The sequence below is a fragment of the Radiomyces spectabilis genome (genome assembly GCF_025331425.1).
Source record: "Radiomyces spectabilis strain NRRL 2753 chromosome Unknown BYT42scaffold_7, whole genome shotgun sequence".
NCBI classification, from domain to species: domain Eukaryota; kingdom Fungi; phylum Mucoromycota; class Mucoromycetes; order Mucorales; family Radiomycetaceae; genus Radiomyces; species Radiomyces spectabilis.
In genome coordinates, this window is record NW_026251932.1 from 170,672 (window position 1) to 192,261 (window position 21,590).

General features: G+C 45.0%; 9 protein-coding genes across 9 annotated transcripts; 3 read left to right on the forward strand and 6 right to left on the reverse strand.

Moving 5' to 3' along the window:
* Positions 1–318: 318 nt before the first annotated feature.
* BYT42DRAFT_344653 (uncharacterized protein) lies at positions 319–3,477 on the reverse strand. Its single transcript, XM_051563137.1, has 3 exons — positions 1,937–3,477; positions 1,446–1,862; positions 319–1,378 (listed from the first exon to the last, which is right to left on the reverse strand). Exons 1-3 carry the CDS (start codon positions 3,180–3,182, stop codon positions 465–467), a joined length of 2,577 nt encoding a protein of 858 aa, XP_051422765.1. The 5' UTR covers positions 3,183–3,477; the 3' UTR covers positions 319–464.
* Positions 3,478–4,131: 654 nt separating this feature from the next.
* Positions 4,132–5,471, forward strand: BYT42DRAFT_614131 (uncharacterized protein; the record flags this gene model as incomplete). The annotated part of the gene is made up of 4 exons (XM_051571815.1): positions 4,132–4,252; positions 4,320–4,537; positions 4,597–4,834; positions 4,900–5,471. 4 exons carry the CDS (start codon positions 4,132–4,134, stop codon positions 5,469–5,471), a joined length of 1,149 nt encoding a protein of 382 aa, XP_051422766.1.
* A 596-nt stretch (positions 5,472–6,067) lies between these two features.
* BYT42DRAFT_344770 (uncharacterized protein) lies at positions 6,068–7,821 on the reverse strand. Its single transcript, XM_051563138.1, has 2 exons — positions 7,602–7,821; positions 6,068–7,532 (listed from the first exon to the last, which is right to left on the reverse strand). Exon 2 carries the CDS (start codon positions 7,360–7,362, stop codon positions 6,163–6,165), a length of 1,200 nt encoding a protein of 399 aa, XP_051422767.1. The 5' UTR covers positions 7,363–7,532; positions 7,602–7,821; the 3' UTR covers positions 6,068–6,162.
* Positions 7,822–8,211: 390 nt separating this feature from the next.
* BYT42DRAFT_614133 (ras guanine nucleotide exchange factor domain-containing protein) lies at positions 8,212–10,956 on the reverse strand (the record flags this gene model as incomplete). The annotated part of the gene is made up of 4 exons (XM_051571816.1): positions 8,212–10,259; positions 10,330–10,632; positions 10,711–10,786; positions 10,894–10,956. 4 exons carry the CDS (start codon positions 10,954–10,956, stop codon positions 8,212–8,214), a joined length of 2,490 nt encoding a protein of 829 aa, XP_051422768.1.
* Positions 10,957–12,868: 1,912 nt separating this feature from the next.
* On the reverse strand, positions 12,869–13,198 carry BYT42DRAFT_614134 (uncharacterized protein; the record flags this gene model as incomplete). Its single annotated transcript, XM_051571817.1, has 1 exon — positions 12,869–13,198. The coding sequence occupies one exon, from the start codon at positions 13,196–13,198 to the stop codon at positions 12,869–12,871; it is 330 nt and encodes a 109-aa protein (XP_051422769.1).
* Positions 13,199–13,407: 209 nt separating this feature from the next.
* BYT42DRAFT_344838 (uncharacterized protein) lies at positions 13,408–14,226 on the reverse strand. Its single transcript, XM_051563139.1, has one exon. The coding sequence runs from the start codon at positions 13,968–13,970 to the stop codon at positions 13,560–13,562; it is 411 nt and encodes a 136-aa protein (XP_051422770.1). The 5' UTR covers positions 13,971–14,226; the 3' UTR covers positions 13,408–13,559.
* A 1,390-nt stretch (positions 14,227–15,616) lies between these two features.
* Positions 15,617–16,591, reverse strand: BYT42DRAFT_614135 (uncharacterized protein; the record flags this gene model as incomplete). Its single annotated transcript, XM_051571818.1, has 3 exons — positions 15,617–15,930; positions 16,012–16,472; positions 16,542–16,591. The coding sequence occupies 3 exons, from the start codon at positions 16,589–16,591 to the stop codon at positions 15,617–15,619; spliced, it is 825 nt and encodes a 274-aa protein (XP_051422771.1).
* Positions 16,592–17,439: 848 nt separating this feature from the next.
* BYT42DRAFT_570382 (hsp60-like protein) lies at positions 17,440–19,601 on the forward strand. The gene is made up of 4 exons (XM_051568385.1): positions 17,440–17,786; positions 17,887–18,109; positions 18,224–18,972; positions 19,042–19,601. Exons 1-4 carry the CDS (start codon positions 17,494–17,496, stop codon positions 19,493–19,495), a joined length of 1,719 nt encoding a protein of 572 aa, XP_051422772.1. The 5' UTR covers positions 17,440–17,493; the 3' UTR covers positions 19,496–19,601.
* Positions 19,602–19,752: 151 nt separating this feature from the next.
* BYT42DRAFT_344857 (ribosomal protein S27-domain-containing protein) lies at positions 19,753–21,053 on the forward strand. Its single transcript, XM_051563140.1, has 4 exons — positions 19,753–19,790; positions 19,856–20,079; positions 20,472–20,580; positions 20,657–21,053. The coding sequence occupies exons 2-4, from the start codon at positions 20,074–20,076 to the stop codon at positions 20,857–20,859; spliced, it is 318 nt and encodes a 105-aa protein (XP_051422773.1). The 5' UTR covers positions 19,753–19,790; positions 19,856–20,073; the 3' UTR covers positions 20,860–21,053.
* The last annotated feature ends 537 nt before the right edge of the window (positions 21,054–21,590 follow it).

Genomic DNA, 21,590 nt, shown 5'->3' on the forward strand with positions numbered 1-21,590 from the left:
TTTGTTCCTTTTCGTTCCCCTTTTCTTTTTTTTTTTTAATTATTTTGCTCGTACCATTACTTAAAACGATAGATTAGACCTTGTATATCTTATTTGAGCATGTGCATACCTTATAGCTGCCAGTAACTTAAATACGTAAAGACCTTTTATAAATAAATTTCCTGAAATAGTGTTTCATGCCGTTAATGTCTAGGTTATTCATACGAATTGGTTGCGTTTGCAGTTATTTTCCTATCATGCAGAAAAAGCGTTGAGTCCCTTTCAAATCTGTCATGAGCAATATCAGCCTGAGGCATTGACTCGATAATGTGATATAGCAATTAATTATGTAGGACCTTTATTGTGCTGGTCACAGTGGGAGAAACAGTGGTAGGTGATTGCGACCATTTTAATCGCTCATTCTGAGAAAGCATTATATTCTAGTTGTTACTATAGGGAACTGGGTTGATAGAGTGATACTGTGTTCACTTGGCATTAGCTGAAACAGTAGGCGTGACTGGAAAATCGTTTTCGTTTTCATTATCGAGGGCTGGAAAATTTACCTCTTCCATATTGATAATGGAGGATGTCGTTGATGAACCGGAGGATAGAGTAGAAGCTGCCGATAGATAAACCGAGGACTCGGCGTCATCGATATGGGAGCTCACCAGAGAGATGGGGCGAGGTTTGGTACTGGTATAATGTTCGTCTTTGGCGGTAGCGTCGCTGTGGATGCTTGATGTGTCTGCTGGATCTTGGTTTGTTTCTGGACGGGTGTCTTGAGGAGGTTCAAGCTCGGTAGGCGCATCGGTATAAATGCTGGGGGCCGGTTCTTCCTCGGCAAAGGTTACGGGTATAGAATCGGTTGCTTGGGCAATTTGCCTCTGGTTGCTTTTAGCATTGGTCGACTGACTGGCACGGTGGGACCATAGAGTTTGGACAGTATGTGGAATGGAAGTACAAGAGTTTTGACGCTGTTCGTCACTGGCTCTGCCGGAGGAGACAACGGATACGGCGAGACTATTGTCGCTGCGTAGCGCCTCTGATGAGGAACCTGACGACAATGTGGACGTAAGGAGCAGGCTAGACTGAGGTAAAAGTGTTTGCGAAATCGCCCCCGGAGGCCGGGTAGCAATTTCGCATAACAGACGACACCAATCCAGTAATTCCTTGCGACTGGACACGCGGAACTCGTAAGCCTTATCACGTTGTAATCTCGCATTGCCTGGACGGATAATTTCAAACGTGAATTCCTGTTTCGTATTGTCGGAGGTGGTTTCCATGATTTGATTCGCCAGATGACTGATATCGACCGAGGGTACAATGGTCGACTGGGGTATGTAAATTGAATGTTCAGGAGACACCTTGTCATCGAGACGAAACTGATGCAAATAACCGCCTAAAACAACGGACATCAGATTTCGGGTTCAACCTCACAAAAGAAATTGGATCTCAAGGAAACCTACATTGACTGAGAACATAGTAACGGTCGATGTATTGCTTCAATACACCAGTGCGTCGTTGCATTTTCCCCTTTTGCAGTGTTAATACGTAAGGATGGAGCTTGTGAGGATAATTGATCTTTAGATAATCCTTTGTTGGATGATGTTCGGGAACAAGTTCCTTGACATTCTTCTCTGCGAAAGCGTGCCATTCGTGATTGGGTATAATTTGATCCATCACAAGTTTCATTGACGCCGTTTCTGGATCGGAGGCATGATGCCAAGCACCAGGAGCCAAATACTCGTAGCAAAACTGGACGATCGGTTTGACCGCTTCTATCAAGCGTTGCTCAAAATCGGCCGTATCTTTCTGGACATCTACCATCAATAACCGTAACCGATTCTCTTCATTGATTTCCTGCTTCAAATATCGAAGCACATCTTTTTTTTTTTTGATAGATTGGTCAGCTTATCTGCATCGATGTCTTGCTGACTGCTTTGAGGGTGTTACTTACAGAGATTGGCTAACCATGGATCGTGTTCGATTTGATGTTTGGCTTTTTCGGCTGCTTTGCAAGCCTTGTTTAGTTGACTCATGCTTTTTCGAGTCGTTTCTGCTCGTCGCAACAGTTCATCCGATAAAAGATCGTCGTTGCTTTTCAGACTCCGGATTTTCTCTTTGCATTCTTTCTTGAATTTCACCAAACACGGTAAATAAGAGTCTCGCAACTTGCGACTAAAATTGCGTTGTTCTTCCGCCACTTGCATGGTCAACATGCTCAAACCCGCTTGAATGGTGGCCATGGCAATCTCTGGTCCATTGGTGCTGTCGAAATCTTCGGACAAGGGAAGCGCTCGGTGATAATAGCTACGGCTACTCTGCAGACAGATTTTCGACACTTCCTCTGTCCAACTGATGAGCGTACGAATAAAATGAAGCCATTCTTCAAGACGATTAATAATGACTTTAGCTCGGTTCAAGTTGGCCAACGACATCTTATTGCTGATCTTGGTAGGTGAGGTCGCCGATTTGGTGGTGCTGTATGGCATGGATTGGCTGCTGCCCAGTCGTTGCGGTTTCATAAATGACGATGTTGGCGTAGACGCTGAACTCTGCAAACTAGATCCAGCCGAACGTGTGATTGATGATTCTCTTGAATTATCGTTCGTCGTCAATGATTCTTGTGGGCCGTTGTCCACAGGGGAGCGCATGATCGAGCCGTCCGAGACCGTTCGATGAACAGCCATGCTGGCCGGTGTCGGAGTGGTGGGCGAGCTGACAGCGGGAATTCCTGCAGCAGCAGTAGGAGTGCTTGGATGAACGCGTGAACTAATAGTTTCCAAGACGGATGTGCTGTGAGAATGGGTCAGGGCTAAGCGCAGTCGTTTGACCGTGCTTTGACGTCTCGGTCTTCTTTCGGGGCCTTGAGGCGTCGATTCGGACAAGGTGTTCAAAAGTTCCCGAGGTGGCGTGTGATCGAATCGTTCGATAAATCGACTGCGATACTTTGTTGGAGGAGGGACGTGATCGAATCTCGCTGGTAGAGAGGGTTGTGTGGACGCGGAAGCATTCAATTGAGGTGGGACAGTGGGTGACTGAACGGCTAAAGACGTTGCTACATAATCGGTGGAAAAGCTGCGAACAAGAGGAGCCGAGGCTCGTCCAGGTCTCGAAGGTTCGACGAAAGTGCTCAATGAGGCAGAACTGGGCAGGCTGCGTAGTTTGCTTTTATCAGGCCGGGGTGGTGCGACATTGTTCATGGCTGCAAAAGCAAGAGAAACAGTGGGAAAGGAATATTACGGAAAAGATTCCAGGCAAAGGTTTGCCTGGACCTTTTGTTATTTTTGTTCAAAAAATCAATAATTTAGGTAACACCTTGGGTGCACAAGGAAATTCCACCTTGAATTCCCGATATTTCAGTTCGAGAGATAGCAGTAACCTATAGCAGCCGCTTTTTTCAGTAAAGCCATATCAATCCATCATAGACGCAGACAAATGTTGGCAATGAACATAGAGTGCAAAAGCTAATAAAGTAAGAGCAGCAATGACAAGTAGTATGCATATATCATGTCATGATCCATGCACGACCCACCTTTTTGATCATTGGGATAAAAACTCATTACTGCGAGCCTTTTTTAGCCAAGACAATGTCAAGCCATCAGGAACTGAATTTCAATAAAACCGCACCATCAACCAAATTCACGTGCAACCACGGCTTTCAACGCCCGTCAACTCTATTTATTGAACACACATCGACCATCAAAGGAGTATTCTGCAGCTGATATCCTGAAATGAATCGATGCAAAATTAAGGCGAAACAGATCACTACCATTTTAGGTAATGTGAAGAAACGGTGGTTTAACATGACAACACCATTTTCGTCATCGTCATACTGTTTTAAACTGTGAAAAAAGAGCCTTGTAAAGAGCAACAGGGCAAGAAATGGCGTTATCTTACAAACATGTCATAAAGCGATCTTGACTTTTTTCTAGCATATGAAAATGTATAAAAAGGCAATTTGTCCACCATGCCATAAAAGTCAATCTGCAAAAAAATAAAGAATAAAATTCGATCTCCCGATGATGGCAGCAGCCAAGCTTCTTTGATATCCAACCTCTCAACCCTCTTTTTCAATATATGATACCTACCGACCGAACCATTCTAAATTATGCAACATTTGTTGCCTTGTTTCTTGCCCCGGCGACGGCCATGGCAATGGTCATTAGTATCGCCACTACGTCATTGTCCACTCGAGCCAAGCAATGCTTGTCCATTCCATTGCTCATGGCGAACCTGCTGATTCCTGTTTACTTTTCGGCAGGCAATATGCGTAAGAGTAAACCTGTTTCATGACAATGAATATTTGCTCCTAAACTTTTCAATTGCATTTTCGATAGCGCTCGATCTTGTCGCTGCCGTTGGTTGTTACAATTTCTTTCTACGATTTGCCGACCTATTCTGGATTGGTCCTTTGCTTCAAGGGAAAGAAGCTTATGCGACCCTGGACAGTTTGCACCAAGACTTTTGGTCATGTATGCGCAAATTTCCCAAAGTCAACAAAGCAGATAAACTGGCCAAGGACAAGCAAGTGGATCCACCCTTTGTCAAGGACAAGGTAGGGCGAGAACATTCATGTGTAGATCCATGGCAGCCTAATAACTTTTTTGATGACAGAAATTTTACCACTTGCTGCCTCCGCTACTCTATCACATGGCGATCTGTGATGTCTTTGGAGCTTGGTTTAGCACCTTTACGAGCCAGGATATGATGATCCTGAACGAACAACGACCCGTGTTCTTTTTCTTCTTTTTCGTTGTGGCGGTGTTCACATTAAACAGCGTTTTTAATGCCATCGGATACACGATGCATCTGTTTTATTGTCTGTATTATGAACAGGGTTCCTATTCCTCAGGTAAATGGAAAATTTTAAGGACAGGGCGGTAGAAACAATACCATTGACCTGACATGATGCAATAGCTCAATGGCGTCTTTTGATGGAGTATCCTATGCTGGCGACGTCGTTGGATGAACTCTGGTCCTATCGTTGGCACCAACTGTTACGATCAACCTGGCTGGCCTTTGCTTTCCGTCCTACGCGTTTGGTCGTTCAACGTCTGCTTAAAAACCGAGTAAAAAATCCAACCTTGTATGCTCTCACTGCGGGAAGTCTCGCAGTGTTTACTGTTTCGGGTGGTATGCATGAATACGCATTATTCTGCAATATTCGTTGGCCGGTCTTTTACCACGCTTTTCTGGGACAACAACAATTTTTCTTCGTCATTCATGGTGTGGGTCTCTTGTTGGAGAAAGTGTGTAGCCACGCTTTACAAAGTCTAATTTCCACCGCCGTCCACGATTCGTCCTTTACGACAACCATTCGAAGGATTTGGGTGATTGCGTTTTCTTTTTATACCTTTCCTTATTTCCTGCAAGGCTTTGCTTACTGGGGAATCTATTTCGACAATCCGTACCGAGCTCTGACACCTTACGTTCAACAAATGCTGCGAAACACCCCTGCATTGCATTCATATTGCGGTAGTCTGCTTTAGTGCTGAAGTCCGTGTTGTTATCTTTATGGGGCACATGATCCTTACTTTTTAGACCTTAATTTATTTACTTCATATAATGGGATCATGACATAGATATATAACGAGTCTTTCTTGACTTTTTCTTTTCTTGCGTCGAGAAAAGCAAGGATCGATTTTCATTTTCATTTGTAATTTGGACAAAACATGAGACTTAGTGCTTCCCTGAACCGCTCAATGGCGGAAAATGGCCCTGACTCCGCACATCCGTTTATCACATGCTCATAAGCATATGCATTACAATGATGAGTCCAGTACTGGATCGTTGCCAGGAAAAACATTCATGTCTGTCAAGGTTTATTTAGATTCACGGAAAAAGTTCTGCCAAAACCAATCAAGTTGTTTCTTGACGTCATGCAAAATAGCTTTCGCATGTTGCAACATTGCTTCGGAGACAACAATTATGTCGGCGCACAAACATTGCCCAGGAAAACTGGTACATTATGGGAAACAATCAATAGCATGATACTCATTTTGCGATATCAATTCGCCATATTTTAAAAATAAGCATTACAAAGTAAAACGTGAAAATGTATAACTGATATAAAAGTTTCGATTTATTTTTTAACTACTGAATAAACAAATACAGAAAAAGGAAAAAAGGAGAAAATCTACATTGCGACAGGGAGATTCAGTAATATTTTGATTACTGCACTTAGAAAGCGGTGAGAGCCAAAGCCACAGGAGCAGCAATAGCAAGAGCAGGCTTGGCGTAGTTCATAACACCAGCGGATTCAGCACCACCAGAAGAGGATGATTCGGCGCCAGAGCCAGTGGAAGACGAGTCAGACATACCACTGGAACCGGAAGCATCAGATGAGCCAGATGAACCGGAAGAACCAGAAGAACCGGCAGCACCAGAAGATCCAGCAGAATCAGAAGAGCCTGAAGCACCAGAGCTGGAACCAGAAGAACCGGAAGCGCCAGAAGCAGAAGCACCAGAGGCTTCAGCGCCAGAAGCACCGGCAGCACCAGAAGGCGAAGATCCACTAGCACCAGAGGCATCAGCACCAGAAGCATCAGCACCACCACTAGGGGAAGCACCAGAAGCGCCAGAAGCATCGGCACCACCAGCTGCACCAGATTCGGCAGCACCAGAAGATCCGGAAGAACCAGAAGCGCCCGAAGCGCCACCAGAAGAAGAGTCACCAGAAGCACCACCAGCGCTGGAAGAGTCACCACCAGCAGCGGCACCACTATCGGCTTGGCGCTTGACAGCAGCAGGGGCAGCAGCACCACTGTCACCACCAGAAGAGGCATCACCGCCAGCACCACCAGCGGAAGCATCATCGCCACCAGCACCGCCAGCCGAAGCATCAGCACCAGAACCACCAGAAGAGCTGGAATCACCCGAAGGAGCCGCGGAAGAGGAAGAGCTGTCACCGGAAGATGAAGCACTACCCTTATCACCAATGGTCAAACCACCAATGTAAGCCATTTGGCTGGGGTCCTTGCCAACAGCCAAGGAGTAGTCGGAACCGGAAGTCACGTTCTTAGGGATATCAACCTTGGTAGAACCCTTGGAAGCATCAATGTCCTTGGCCAAAGCTTGAACCATTTGCAAAGCGTTGGGATCACCCTTCATCAAGTTGATGACAAGCTTGTCAATGTTGGATTGAGGCTTCTGCCATGTAACAGTTTGAGAAGAACCGGCGGGCCAGGTAGTACCCTGAGTAGGCTGTGTAATCGAGACAGGACCGGTTTGGCCACCTTGTCCACCACCTTGTTCACCACCACCGGCAGAAGGAGCAGCACCAGCATCACCACCACCACCAGCGGGTTGCTGAGGGGCAGCTTGAACGGTAGAAGCAGCGGCGAAGAGAGCGATCAAAGAGGTGAAGGTAGTGTATTTCATAGTTGTGATAAGAGAAGTGGTTTTTTGTTGTTTGTTGGGATGAAGATTCGAATTTCGTGGAGACAAACGACCGGTTTATATAGACAAATCGCGACCGAATGACACTAGTCTATGACTTGGCTACGCCAAGAGACTAAAGCCGAAACGATCTTCATACCGGGTACCTGAACCTAATTAAAGATCGACGTTAGTGTCAAAGTTGCTTATGATGTCAAGTGAGTATGGACGATCTTATCTTCATTGGGCAAATGTTGATTTCTACCTAAAAGCAATCTAAAATTAGAACACAGCTTCCTGAGATGATCGAGTTGAATGATGCGTTTCAAAAAAAATTCTCCGGCATCCCATCCCCACTTTGCCCTGATGAAATCAACCATCAACCAAAAAAAAAAAGAGAATGCGTGATAAGAATTATACCATACTAATGAGAAAGAGTCCGTTTGAATCAATCGGGAAATCGAGAACAAGATATGATTGATTAATAGAAACTATCTTTAGGAGCGATTTTCTAGACTCTTTGCCTGAATGAAGAGAGCCTGGATAAATGGAATATTAGTGGTTTTTCTGAACTAGTGGGTGGGCTGGGGAGCGGAAAATCGTCAATGGCAGAAAGTAACCATAAAAGGAAAAGTATAACAAATCTTTTTGTTGATCACTTTTTAGTTTTTGACAAAACAAGCAAAGTTTCCTATCAGGCAATGTGTTATGAGCTTGCATCATGGTGGATTTAAAAATACATTCTGTACAAAAAGGAAAAACCATCATCAACTCCGATAAAAAAAAGGAACCATCAAAAACAATAATAAAAAAAGAAAAATCCAAATCAAATCAAATCATCACTCTAGCGAATCAGGTGGTGTTATTCTGAGTTGCAACTTTAGCTAATCTTTGTGCCAAGTCTGCCTTGAAATCGTTTTCGTGTGCCTGTGGACGTTGTTGAAAACGGGAACGATCCATCGGCTGCGGTCTAGGGGGTCTAGGCGGAATGGTCGGTGCAGGTGTGTGAGTATTAGGTTCGTGCGTCGATCCCCATGTACTTCGTTTGGCTATATTTGGATCACTCGTCGACTTTCCAGGCCCTTCAGATGGACTTTCATGCATTGTCGAGGGACGCTGAGTGTCCATACTGCGTCGGAAAGGCCAAAAACTACTGGTAGGACTTGTCACCGATTGTGCGGGGGTTGATTTTGAATGACTGTCGGTCTCGTCGTTGGCTGAACCTGGATTGTCTTCCATACTAGTCGGTCGACTGTCGCCATTACTGCCATCGGCTGTACTGCTGGTTCCCAAGGAAGCAGTACCGGCACTAAATCGCACCATCGAACTTGTGTTGCTCATAATAGAACTGGTATGATGACCGTTACTGGTACCGGCACTGCTGCGTGTGCCTGCGGCTGAGGTAGATTTCGCTCGTGGAGGTTCTCGAACCGCGCTGAGTTCATCCACGGTGGCTTGACTCACCCATGACCGCATCAAGATATACTGCGTGGCCATTTGTTGCTGTTCTTCCAAATTTTCATTCTCATCATCATCTCTATTTTCGCTCGCCGTATCGATACTCGACCCGCTGCTGTCTCGACTTCCGAAACCGAATAGTCCACCACTACTGATACGACCAATCCCTGAAGCGCCGCGATGTAATGCATTGGAAAGGGCAGGTCGGAAATAATGTTTCTGAGACGCTTTGAGGTAACTGGTAGGAGGCACCGAAGCATACCGGGGCCCTTTCTGGAACCGTTCAATGGCCGTTAGTATTTCACTGATCCCGCGTTCATCTTCTGGTCCTGCAGAATGCGCATGATCAGATGATTTATAAATGGCCAGCAAATAGGTAATGTCATGAATAAAGGTGCCCAGAAACGGAACGGTCGGTTTGGCATAGTGCTCGGCGCGAACGGTGGCAGAACTCTTGCCATTGATCAAGGCGACAGCACTCACCATGCCCATATGTTCCCGATATTGACCATAGTTGTTGGATTCTGACATCAAGTCATTCAAAGCCTCAAGTTTCAATAAACTCTTTTTTGGGATATAGGCCCATGTACGGCGTAAACGTTGTAACGGCGGAGTACCAAGGGCGGAGACAATGGCTTTGAGAGTTTGATAGTTGTTTAGATCAAGACATCGGGACGCCACTTTGATCCAGTAATGGATATGCTGAGCTCGAGAGGAGGCGTCTTGCGGCAGTAAGATGGAATGCTCAATGAATCGGGTAACGTAGTTGAAAAAGTCGGTGGACGCGACAATGCGTGGATGCGGGTGCTTGGCCGAGTGTTCCAGTAATGCGTGGGGGGATATAGCGTTGAAAATGGCGGATTCGATCAAGGTGATTTGGTATGCAATGATGTGAGCTTGGAATTGAAGAACGGTGGGAATGGTGGCCGCACTCATGTAAAGCGTTCGTACCCGGTTCAAGGTCTGCTTTAAGTCTGCAATCAGTTTGGTGTAATGCAAAATCATTTGGTTCAGGTCATCTTTGGATACAGCGTCGAGGTTGGCGGGCGTGCCGTTATCGGAGGCGGTTAATTGTTGTTTTCGACAACGGCACTCTTTCAGTTGGGATTCCAATTCATCGAGTTTGGACTGCAAAAGCCGGTGACTCGTGAGCAACGGCGGCGACGGAATGAGAGGAACGTGATCGGCACCCTGGAAAGTACCACCGGGCGGGCTCAAGCTATCGCCAGCGTTGGTTTGCGCCGGTACCAAGTGCGTAGGATCAACCTCGCCTTCGGCAATGACGTGGATAGCGACGTTACTATCGTCACGGTTGTTGGATTGAGCAAAAGATATATCGGTATAAGGACGAGAAGTAGGGGTCAGTTTCACGTCGTTTCTGGAAGGGACACTGTAAGGTCGACTTGGGGATTCGGTTGCAACGTGGCTGTGACTGGGCTTCGCTGGAGACACAAAAAAATATGCATAAGTATTCACTTAGTATCATACTGCAAAAGCCAATCGAAGACTCACGTGGAAGTGAAACAAAATGGTCATCGCATAGCTTGACGGGAGAATGAGTTGGGGATGTTGGTCGGGAGGGTGCAGTGCGAGTGGGTTTAGGAGGAATGCTGGGTTTCTGAATGCGAGAAGGTTTGGGTGGCAAAGGTGGTTTGGAAGCCGAATCACCGGTGTGATGTGGACTCACGGGTTTGACTCGTCGAGGTGGCGTGGGGGAAGCGGGGGAATGCTGTTCGATAATAGTTTCAATGTGGGTTAAGCAGTTGCGCATAGTGGACAATAGCGCATTGTATTGTTGAGGTTTGGATATAATGGCTAAAATTTACCAAAAAGAAAAAGCACTTGAGTTGGGAACACGGAAGCCTACAAGGTTTTGCGACTCTGATTGCTTACAGGAATGAACAAATCGAACATCATACAGTGATTGCAGCGATCGTTGCACGGTGGAGAGATAGGTCATGTAAGCGTCCTAACCATCCCGAAACAAGCAAAAATAGACAATAAAGCAGTTTTAGTGAACCTTATTCTGACGGTGAGAGGGGTTTTTTCGTTTTTTACGAAGAGGACGAAGTGTACCTTTACTTGACCTTTACTCTCCAGCTGCGATGCCAGCGCAAAGGACGACTGTGCATCTTCCATTACGAGGAAATGACGAGAGTGTGGGGAATGTGGCAAAAAGGAAAAAGCCAGAGAAAAATTGGAAAAAGATAAGGCGGCGGACGAAGGCCCAAAAAAAAAAACCCTTTCGGGAATAAAATAGAAAGAGAGAAAAAAAAAAGCAAGCCTTCGCTTGTGGAGAAAATATTCCTCATATTGATGGTAAATCTACCATTCATGGGATATTCCAGGTATTACACAAGTGGCACGACTATCTATTACTGCAATTGCTTTATTTCAAGGTGTATACAATCTTTTTATTTTTGAAGGTGTGCATCATCGGTTTTCCCGCTTCATGTAATTTGCCGGAAAACAAAAATCCAAGTCAGCCCATTGGGATTGCCAAGCCTGAAATCTTCTCTTCTTATTGGCTCAATCCTTTTCTGTTAACATTGACGCACGGCACGAGATTTCCAATTTAAAAGATGCAGCTCGTGAGAGACTCGTAAACGGAGTCCTACCCAAGCACTCAATCGAAAGTTGCCTCGGAGCCGGTAAAAGATGGTATCAAATCGTCATTAGATTTATTTTCAAAACAATCGAGAAACACAAGTTCGTTCATGTCGTCCAATGGGAAGTCGCAGCTCGTTGACGTTCCTTGGTGCAAGCAAGTCGTTTGTTGTGTGCTTTTTACGACGAATCTGGTAAATGTTTAGCAGCTGCTCGTCATGGCTTTGTATGTTCATTGATTCCTATAAACCCTGACCGAAATTAGCCCCATGGATTTATGAACCATCAATATTAATGGTTGCATATCGTTTCAAACAGCTGGTTACGAAATTAAAAAATTTTGTTGACTCATTGTAGAAGCAAATGCAGGATGCTCCCGACCACTGCTCTTTATGTATCAGACTTCGACCCTATAAACCTGCATTGTCCCGAAAAATAAGGAAGCCTATGGCGAACTGGAGATTTTCACTGGTTAAAAAGTTATAATTTATGCTCGAATCGCAAAGCGTCCGTAGTCTGAGCTGGAGGGTGCATCGTCTTGTTATTTTTAGCCACGCAGAAATAAACCTACTGTATAAAGAAACATCTAACTTCGGATGCCAGCATATACGATCCTCATAAAAGGTTCTGAAGGCTGTATGATGGAAGTAGCTATCCTTTGTGGTTTTTTTTTATTCCTGTTTTATTTTCACGCAAGATAAAATACTAGAATTGTACAGTCTGGTTAATTGCGCGTACTTCAGATAACAAGTAAACGTCTGATATGAAAATATGAACTATAACGACAACAACAAACAACTACTGCGAAATGACTGTGTGCAAGGCCTCTTTTTATTAATTTAAGGAGCTAACTGCGCTACTTTCATTTGGCCAATGACATTTGATGGCCTATTTTTTTTTTTTTTTGTATGCAATTGTAAAATGGTTAAGTACGTTATCAAAGCGGCTTATAAGTCTCGTCAGAGAATAAAGATTGTGTATATTCAATAATCGTTGACGGAATTTATATTTGCAAAACCAGTTTATTCTGGGGTAGAGCGTACTGCATTTATCTGCGTAAAAGATATCAAGATGAGAAACACCGAGAGTGGATGCATCGCAACTGGAATAATGGGTAAAGGGAAACATCACAGTACGATGTAACATATGCAGCGGGTTAGAGAATCATAATTAGTACGTCGTTGCTGACTGACGATTGCATACACGGATCGTTGATAGTGGGGGAGTATAAGGGTGACATGACGCGTCCAGCCACTTTATACGCTTTATACGCTAATACTATACGCTGTTATGTGTTTTTCGAATTTGAAGGTAATGTGGAACCGGAGAAAAAACGTCTTATAATTCTCGTCAGAGAGAAAGGAAGAGAAGGTGTGTTGGTATGTATTTCATTGGGTTTATTTAGAAAAATAATCATTGGGGTATTTATATCCACAAAGCTATCTTATTCTGAGGTAGAGGGTACTTCATTTATCGATGCGGGGATCATTATTTCAAGCACTTTTTGGATTATTGATGGAGCTTGGGCTTGCTCCAACTGTTTGATATGCGTGTCGCACACCTCATCCTTTGTTTCAGTGAAGTTGTCATGGTACTCCTTGCCATCAAGCACGTAGTCCTTTGCCAGTCCGTACAGCATCTGGATCGCCGAGTCCACAGCACAACTATGGTTGAATAGAGTGGGTTGTTGTTCAATGAAGAATTTCGAGAGTGCCAGCAACGGGTCTATGGGCGAGGATTCGTCGGATGGGCTCAAGGTGGGTTTAGTGATCATGAACAGTATTTGGCCCAAATGATGAACTTTGCATTCATGCAACCATGGTCGTTCCATTGAGCCCTAAATTGTTCGAGTACGTCGTTGGGATGAACACCATCGATAGAGAATATCAAGACGACTGACTTTTGGCCGAATGTGCGCTTCATAAGGATGGAATATTGGATTACGCGCTGCATAAACGATTCGCTCACGATCCGCTGGATTTCAATCAGGAGAGGCGGCAAGGAATTGTTGATGGGAAGTCGGGGGACATAGACAACGTCTGAGCGTGACCCATCCTCCATTCGGTGTGACAACGGGAGTGATGTGCCGTTGGGAATTCCTTCATCAGATTTATGCGGTAGTTTGGTACAACTAATTACCGTAAACATCTGGCCTTCATCGTTATAGGCCCGGTACACCTGGGCCGTCGCACCCCAGCATAACACACAAATCGGGTCAGGGAAAAGCCAAATCGAAGGTGATACATTTGTTTACGTAGCTGACCCGACTTCTGACATGGCTTCCCCATCGGCAGAGCATAAGAAGGCAAGACTGGAGTGGTATGGGGGCCTGCCAAGTGGGCGTTGTATGTTAAGCGCAATAGCCGCCTTGAAAAAAAGGGCCACAATGGCAGGTGACCAGGTTGGAGGAAACCCGAAATGTAGCAATGTGCCTTCGAATACACAGGGTGGATGCGGCCATAGACTTTTCCTGGTCCAGTAGGAGCCAAGCAAGACTGGAGTAGGGGGAAAGCCCACTGCAAAGTAGTCTGCCGAGATATGGACATAGTCCTCCCTCTTCATGGTGCCATCGAAAATATGGCAGCCATAACCGAGTCATTCATAGGTGAGGTGCTCCCATATCATCATTCTACATTTGTCATGTCTGACGAAGAGATCAAAACGATGGGGTTTCAAAAGGTCGCCAGGACGTGACCAACAGTACTTGACGCCATCGGAATCCCAGACGTTGACCTTGGTCTCGTCTGACCAAACAACGCGCTTCCAGTCATCGATAGTCTATTTTTCGGCTTTAGTGAAGATGTCCTTATTTTCTAGCAAGACAATCACCCGAAGCATACCAGCAAGTATACAAAGAAAGTCTGTTGACGCGCAGCGGTGTTCTGTTTTGCCTTGACCTGTCCAGTCACCGGACCTGAACCTCGTTGAGCACATGTGGCATCACCTCAAGCTTCAATTGAGCGCTTCCGAACGCCATGTTAAAGGAGTCCATGAATTACGGGATTGCGAAGAGGTAGAGTGGGAGCCTTTCCCTATGTGAGACCTGGCGCAGCAGCTATGTTGAAGGTTTGCCTTCGCGGGTTGAAGCTGTAGGAAAGGCTAAGGGTATTTCTACCCTTCCTTTATTAGCTTTGAAAATAGACAGTGCAATAGGTTCTCGAGATGCCTTCATGGAGTAATTGGAATAAGAATGGGAATCAATTGACAAGGAGATGGTTGAAATTCGGCGCTGCAGTGAAAAAAGTGGTCGCCGAACACGAAATGACAGAAAATAAATCCCAGCATTTTTATGCATGAATGACTCATTGTTTGCACTACTTTTACGCATGATAGCAATGCATGGAAGGGGATGTTTCTGCAAGTTTATTATACGCTTTGCAGGTCGATTTTGGTCTAGGGAAAGGAAAGACAAAGGCGCCACAACAATACATCGATGAAGGATGACAGCCCTTGACCATATGAAACCACAGCTGTTCCTTATCAAGGTGAAAGTAATTCGGGAAAAAGCTGTAGACTATTCCGTCGGTCGTACCCTGCTATAGATAACCACACAATGCATGAAACCAGCCAAGACTGGATCGCATCACGATCTGATATGCTTCTTCAGTTCACCGTTGGCGTGATCGATCCCAAAAGTAAGAATATACTATAGGCATAGGACCTTTTGGCTGATTTTGGATCCTTGAGTCAGATAATGCTGGTGAATGATAAAAATCTTGCATTTTGATTTTATACGCATTTATCTCTTTTCCTTAGCCAGTCGTGTCAATGATGAATCCCAACTGCTGTAGCTCGTCAATGCCAATGACTCGCTTGAATGCGGGATCAAATAGGGTACCTTTATAGAGCTAAAAACTGTAGCTTTTACCCTACCGAAAAATCAAAATGCCACCTTGCACTCAATGGTCCGTTGTGTCTGTTTCATGTGGCTTCCTAAAAGAAACAGGTAGGAAGTTTGGAAGAGCAATTTTTCGGACGCAATGAGTGTCGTGAATGTTGTGAAGGAAAATAATAAGCACAATCAAATATGCAAATAAAAGGATTCAACGCGTTTTTGAATGAGAGATTCCTGATGAATAAAGTACAGTGTATTTCATGTGCAAATAAAAATATATTCCTCGTGAGTGGACTTGTATACAGAGTAAGAGTCAAGTCTAGGCTTGAGAAGGGCAATGAGAGATTTCATGCGAATTTAACTGAGTGGATGCTGCCATGGATAATGCAATGGTTGGGTGGAGACCACGGGACTGGACGGTACGCTGTAAGATTGATTGAGTTTGGCCAAGTGAGAGTGTTCAACATGATATTTTAGACCGTTTGCATTTTTGTATCGTTTTCGACAGATGCCAAAGTTACACACATAAGGCTTCTGGGCATCCATTTCGCTCGAATTATCGTCACAATGGCCGTGCGCTCGATGATATTTCAGTCCGTTTGGATTCTTGTAAGCTTTATCACATCCCGGTACTTCACATTTATAAGGTTTGTCCGCTGCGGTCGTATCGGCTACCAGGTAAAAAAAAGAGGAAAAAAATTAATTGTGTGCGTTGACGTCAAAATGACATTGACTAAAATTTTCCACTTTACCATCATTCACGATAAAGGGATATTCTTGGGAATAATCGTGCATGCCTAGGATGGGACTTTGGGGGGCGGACATGACATACGGGTGGGGTGTGTAGTGCTCGGGAACGAAAGGAAACGGAGTGGATAGTAAGAGCTTGGATAAATCATCGGCATTCAGTTCGTTGGTAGCATTCGCAGCATTTGCCATGGTGGGCTCCACTGTCGGCTGCCGCAGCATGTCAGTGTCTGTATACATGGAGGTATCGTGTTCTTCTTTGGTTGGTGTGACTTCTTCTACGTCTGTCTGCAATCGGTGCTCTTCATAATGATGCATGAGGTCATGGAAATCGGTGAATCGTTGATCGCAGCACACGAGATCCCGACAAAAGGCAGATTCCAATTCACGTTGATGCACATAACTGTCACGATGGGGAGGAATGGTTGGAGCTGCGGATGAAGTGGAAGTAGCCGGGAAAGACGGTCTGATGAATGTCACACAAAAAGGCATTAATGGTAAGCAACAACGCTGCGTGCCATTTTATAAGACTTACAGGCCTGCATACACTCCAGCGAGACTGAACGAAGTTCTCGGCGATGGCATGATATCAAGGATGAAAAGAAGCAAATAAACAGCGAATAGCAGGAAAAGGAAAAAGAAAGGGTAGAAAAAATAAAAAAATAAAAAACCAAGGCAAAGAGGAAAGAAAACGACAATTCTCGTTGCCTAGGTGTCAGAATATGGCTTTTTTTGGGCTTTGGCTTGGATTTTTCTCCAATGACAATAGGCGATTTCTTGCAATTCGTCTCAACGACTTTTTAGCTTTTTTTTTTAAACGCTTCTTCTTGGAGTCGGAAAGAAAGAAATACACCAAAACAAACAGAAAAGAATAGACTCCAAATCGTAAGCAATATGCCAATACAGCGCAGACGCTCGTTATTTTTTCTTTTTCGATGTTTCCATTTCCCTTGCCCGTTTCCTTACGCTATGTTTTATAATCATCGGTGTTTAGAATGATCTCGTCGTCGATTCGCTAAATTGCACTCCGAACGATCCAATGAAATGTCAAGCCTTGAAAACTTTCCGATATTTTTCCACGGTCGTCTCCATTGCTGACAAAAAAGTAAACACCCACGCTCCATGCCATCCATATCAAAATACCATGGTTTGCGCTTCCATGGGAATAAAAAATAATGTAAAAATAGAAAGGATGGTGCTTGGGGGGCGAGTGCCAAAGTAAACTTGGCTGCATAAAACGAGGGCTATGTGTTCATGGATTCGCGGACTCACAACTTTTTTTTTTAAAAGTTGTGTTTTAGGTGTGTGGGCGATTCCGGGGATCAAAGGGAAGCTGGATGCTAAGCCACCGGATGCAGCCTTCTAGCGGGTTCCATGGCGTCTCGCCGTATATAATAAATTCAAACTCTCCCCCACTTAAAATGTTGTGAACCTCTTTGTCTCTTCAATCCTCACTTTTCCCTTCCCGATCTCTTGTTCCTGTTATCATGAATCGTTTGGCCGCCCAAGCTTTCAAGGGACGCTTGTCTGCTCGTTCTACCACCGGGATTTTAAACCGTCTCTACTCCACTCATAAGGAAATCAAATTTGGCGTTGATGGTCGTGCTGGTTTGCTCCGTGGTGTGGACATCCTCGCCAAGTCCGTCGCTGTCACTCTCGGTCCCAAGGGTCGCAACGTCTTGATTGAACAGCCCTACGGTTCTCCCAAAATCACCAAGGATGGTGTCACCGTCGCCAAGTCCATCGTTCTCGAAGACAAGTTTGAAAACTTGGGTGCTAGGTAAGACGAAATGTCCCTCTTCTTTTTTTTTTTTTTTTTCCCAGGATCATGTTTTTTTGGTTCTGTTCTTGAACTCACTGTTTTTTCTCCATTTGTTCAGACTCGTCCAGGATGTCGCTAACAAGACCAATGAACTTGCTGGTGACGGTACGACCACCGCTACCGTTTTGGCCCGTGCCATCTTCACGGAAGGTGTCAAGAACGTCGCTGCTGGATGCAATCCTTTGGATCTTCGTCGTGGTTCCCAAATGGCCGTTGATGCTGTCATTGAATTCTTGAAAGCCAACAGCAAGGTGGTCACCACTCCCAACGAAATTGCTCAGGTAAGCACAAGGACTCCCCCTGGACACACTCATTGGTTCAAATGGGTTCCATTTTAAGGTTTTTTGACACCGCAAGGGGAACTGACGGAATGTTTTTGAATTTGCCTGATTTAGGTCGCCACCATCTCCGCCAACGGTGACAAGCATGTCGGTAACATGATTGCTCAAGCTATGGAACGCGTCGGTAAGGAAGGTGTGATTACTGTCAAGGCCGGCAAGACTTTGGATGATGAATTGGAAGTCACCGAGGGTATGCGTTTCGATCGTGGTTACATTTCTCCCTACTTCATCACCGACACCAAGACCCAAAAGGTCGAATTCGAAAAGCCCTTGATCTTGCTTTCCGAAAAGAAGATTTCCTTGTTGCAGGACATCTTGCCTGCTCTCGAAACCGCCGCTACCCAACGTCGTCCTCTCTTGATCATTGCTGAAGATCTTGACGGTGAAGCTTTGGCCGCCTGTATCCTCAACAAGCTTCGTGGCCAGATCCAGGTCGCCGCTGTCAAGGCTCCTGGTTTCGGTGACAACCGCAAGTCCACCTTGGGTGATATCGGTATCTTGACCAACTCGACCGTTTTCTCCGATGAGCTCGATACCAAGCTTGAAAAGGCCACTCCCGAATTGTTCGGTACCACTGGTTCCGTCACCATTACCAAGGAAGATACGATCATTTTGAACGGTGCTGGTCACAAGGACATGATCAATCAACGTTGCGAACAAATCCGTGGTGCCATTGCCGATCCCAGCACCTCCGATTACGAAAAGGAGAAGCTCCAGGAACGTCTTGCCAAGCTCTCTGGTGGTGTGGCCGTCATCAAGGTCGGTGGTGCCTCCGAAGTCGAAGTCGGTGAGAAGAAGGACAGGTAAACCTATTGATCTCTAACCCCCTGTTTTCACGGCTATGAACCTCTAACTCATGATTTTGTTTTTAGATTCGATGATGCCTTGTGTGCCACTCGTGCTGCTGTCGAAGAGGGTATCGTTCCCGGTGGTGGCGTCGCTTTGTTGAAGGCTGTCAAGGCTCTTGAACCCCTCAAGGGTGCCAACTTTGATCAACAGCTCGGTATTAACATTATCCGCCAAGCCATCCAGCGTCCTTGCCGTACCATTGTCGACAATGCTGGCGGTGAAGGTTCCGTCGTGGCCGGCAAACTTTTGGAAGAAAACGTTGACAATGTCAACTGGGGTTACGATGCTTCCTGCAACGAATACACTGATATGATTGAACGCGGTATTGTCGATCCTACCAAGGTCGTTCGCACCGCCTTGGTGGATGCTTCCGGTGTGGCCTCGCTCTTGACCACCACCGAATGCATGATCGTTGATGCTCCTACTCAGGACAAGGGTATGCCCGGCATGCCTGGCGGCATGGGCGGCATGATGTAAAATAACCAACTACACCATAATCTATATACACTCTCTGGGAGGAAACATCCTCTTTCCTTCTTTTTTTATCATCTCCTAAACTGTAAAATAAACATTGATTCTTGTCACTCTTTAAATACAGCAACATTGCTGCTTGGTAAATTTTGGAACGTGCGTGATTATGTGAACGATAAGACTTGAATCAGGATAGCTCATTCCGAAATAGAAAATAATAATCGCTCATGGATTTTGTTGGATTTGACATCCGAGCGATGGATGGACATTATCTAAGCGTCATTATGGCAAAGTAAAAAAGGTAGCTGAATCGTCTTTCAACCAGACCAAACAAATGAGTATACAGCCACTAACATATATTTATAGAATATACATAAACCTCAATCATATTGGACAACGAGGTGAATTCATGGAGGGGATGAGTCAACAAAACCATGGAGATGGCCCCAAGCACTTGGTTGGTGCGGTGAGTCGGGGTTTCATATTGTCCAATCAGAGCTCATTGACAATTTCACAGAAAATAATCGGGCTCTCGACGGGTGAGGAATCCTTCCCTTTTCACCGAGCCTTCCCAAGACAGCAATATGACTGTAAGTAGCCATACCTTACCATCCACTGTAGCGAGCAAGCCCAGGCATAATCTTGAGAATCTGCGATGGATGGGTGAACATGAGACGCGGATGGATAGAATGCGTAGATGGATGGATCGAAGACGGATCAGCGGACGTCGACCCAAGGTGTTATCGCTTTACTACGGAAAACTGTCAAAATGAATGATGTGCCACTGGAAAATGGACTCTCGTTTACTCTCTACAACTTTTGATATTCACCGTCGAAAACATACAAGCTACGCGCATTTCGTTGCCATGGACAGATTTCTTGACAGATTATTTTGCCTGCCTGCTTACTCGCTACTGCTGACTGATGGGATCGTTGTCAACGCCGAGCCTGTTTTATTTAACATGTTCCTTCTTCGTAATAGTTGGCCGTCGATCTTCTTAACCCTTCCGTTGAGCACGAGAAGCGCTCCCACAAGCTTAAGAGACTTGTTCAATCTCCCAACTCTTACTTCATGGATGTGAAGTGCCCTGGTAAGTTTTTTTTCATTTGCTGAAGCAAAACAGGTGGAGAATGCTAGAATGACTGACATTCATGTTCTTATTGCAGGTTGCTTGAACATCAGCACGGTTTTCAGCCATGCCCAGACCGTTGTTTTGTGCTCTTCCTGCGGTACTGTCTTGTGTCAACCTACCGGTGGTCGTGCCCGTTTGACTGAGGGTAAATATAAATACGAAGGCATGATTTTCTCCATGGCAATCTCACTCATGCGCTTTTTCGAATTGCTTTCTTTTAGGCTCCTCTTTCCGTAGAAAGGCCAACTAAATCGGTTGTCAATGACGAACCGATGTCGCTTCAGACGTTCAGTTGTAAAATAGCCTATGATGACTCTATAGCACAGAACATATTAAAAACAATACAATCTGAAGGAAAAAAAAAACGACTACTACTAAACTCTGGTCTGGTACCGACTTGTTATTCGATGACGTGGATGATGAACAGCCGGGATAATTAAGTATTTCAACGAGTGGAAGCGAGATGAATCTTCAGTAATTGCGTTGTTCTCGTACAGGGGGACTTGGGAATATGAAAGAGAAAAAAGCTATGTGTGCAGGAATATGATTGAAGATCGTTTGAAAGGGTTTTTGAAAGAAAGTGAACTTGTGGCATGTCTGGAAAGTGTGACAAGCTTTGGCGCTTCATAAAAAAAGGTTGCATATTATTTTACCTAGTCCTGTGGGAAGATGATGTTTATGTTGTAGGAATAGATTAGTTGATACGGGAGGATAGGCTAACCTTCAAAGGATCATTTGTATTGCTTCGCTAGTGCTTTCTTGCGTCGTGAAGCTTGGATCGGTTTCAAACCTATCGGATCCGTCTCCGAATAGCGCGTAACGCCCTGTGGATATCGTCGTTCCGGCTTTTGCATCGTTTCACCATGTCTCGAGCGCCAAATATCAAAAATACTATAATCAACGTTGAAATTGATGGTCGTGCGTATGCATATCAGCAAATCAAGTGTTTCTGGAAGTATCTGAACAAC

Bases quoted from the DNA above. Each gene is read 5' to 3' on its own strand.
- BYT42DRAFT_344653 (XM_051563137.1), bottom strand. From the start codon at position 3,182: ATGAACAATGTCGCACCACCCCGGCCTGATAAAAGCAAACTACGCAGC. The intron at 1,863-1,936 runs GTAAGTAACACC...AAAAAAAAAAAG, and splicing joins TCCATGGTTAGCCAATCTCT to ATGTGCTTCGATATTTGAAG. The intron at 1,379-1,445 runs GTAGGTTTCCTT...CCGTTGTTTTAG, and splicing joins TTACTATGTTCTCAGTCAAT to GCGGTTATTTGCATCAGTTT.
- BYT42DRAFT_344770 (XM_051563138.1), bottom strand. From the start codon at position 7,362: ATGAAATACACTACCTTCACCTCTTTGATCGCTCTCTTCGCCGCTGCT.
- BYT42DRAFT_344838 (XM_051563139.1), bottom strand. From the start codon at position 13,970: ATGTCCATATCTCGGCAGACTACTTTGCAGTGGGCTTTCCCCCTACTC.
- BYT42DRAFT_570382 (XM_051568385.1), top strand. From the start codon at position 17,494: ATGAATCGTTTGGCCGCCCAAGCTTTCAAGGGACGCTTGTCTGCTCGT. The intron at 17,787-17,886 runs GTAAGACGAAAT...CCATTTGTTCAG, and splicing joins TTTGAAAACTTGGGTGCTAG to ACTCGTCCAGGATGTCGCTA. The intron at 18,110-18,223 runs GTAAGCACAAGG...TGCCTGATTTAG, and splicing joins CTCCCAACGAAATTGCTCAG to GTCGCCACCATCTCCGCCAA.
- BYT42DRAFT_344857 (XM_051563140.1), top strand. The intron at 20,581-20,656 runs GTAAGTTTTTTT...TTCTTATTGCAG, and splicing joins CATGGATGTGAAGTGCCCTG to GTTGCTTGAACATCAGCACG.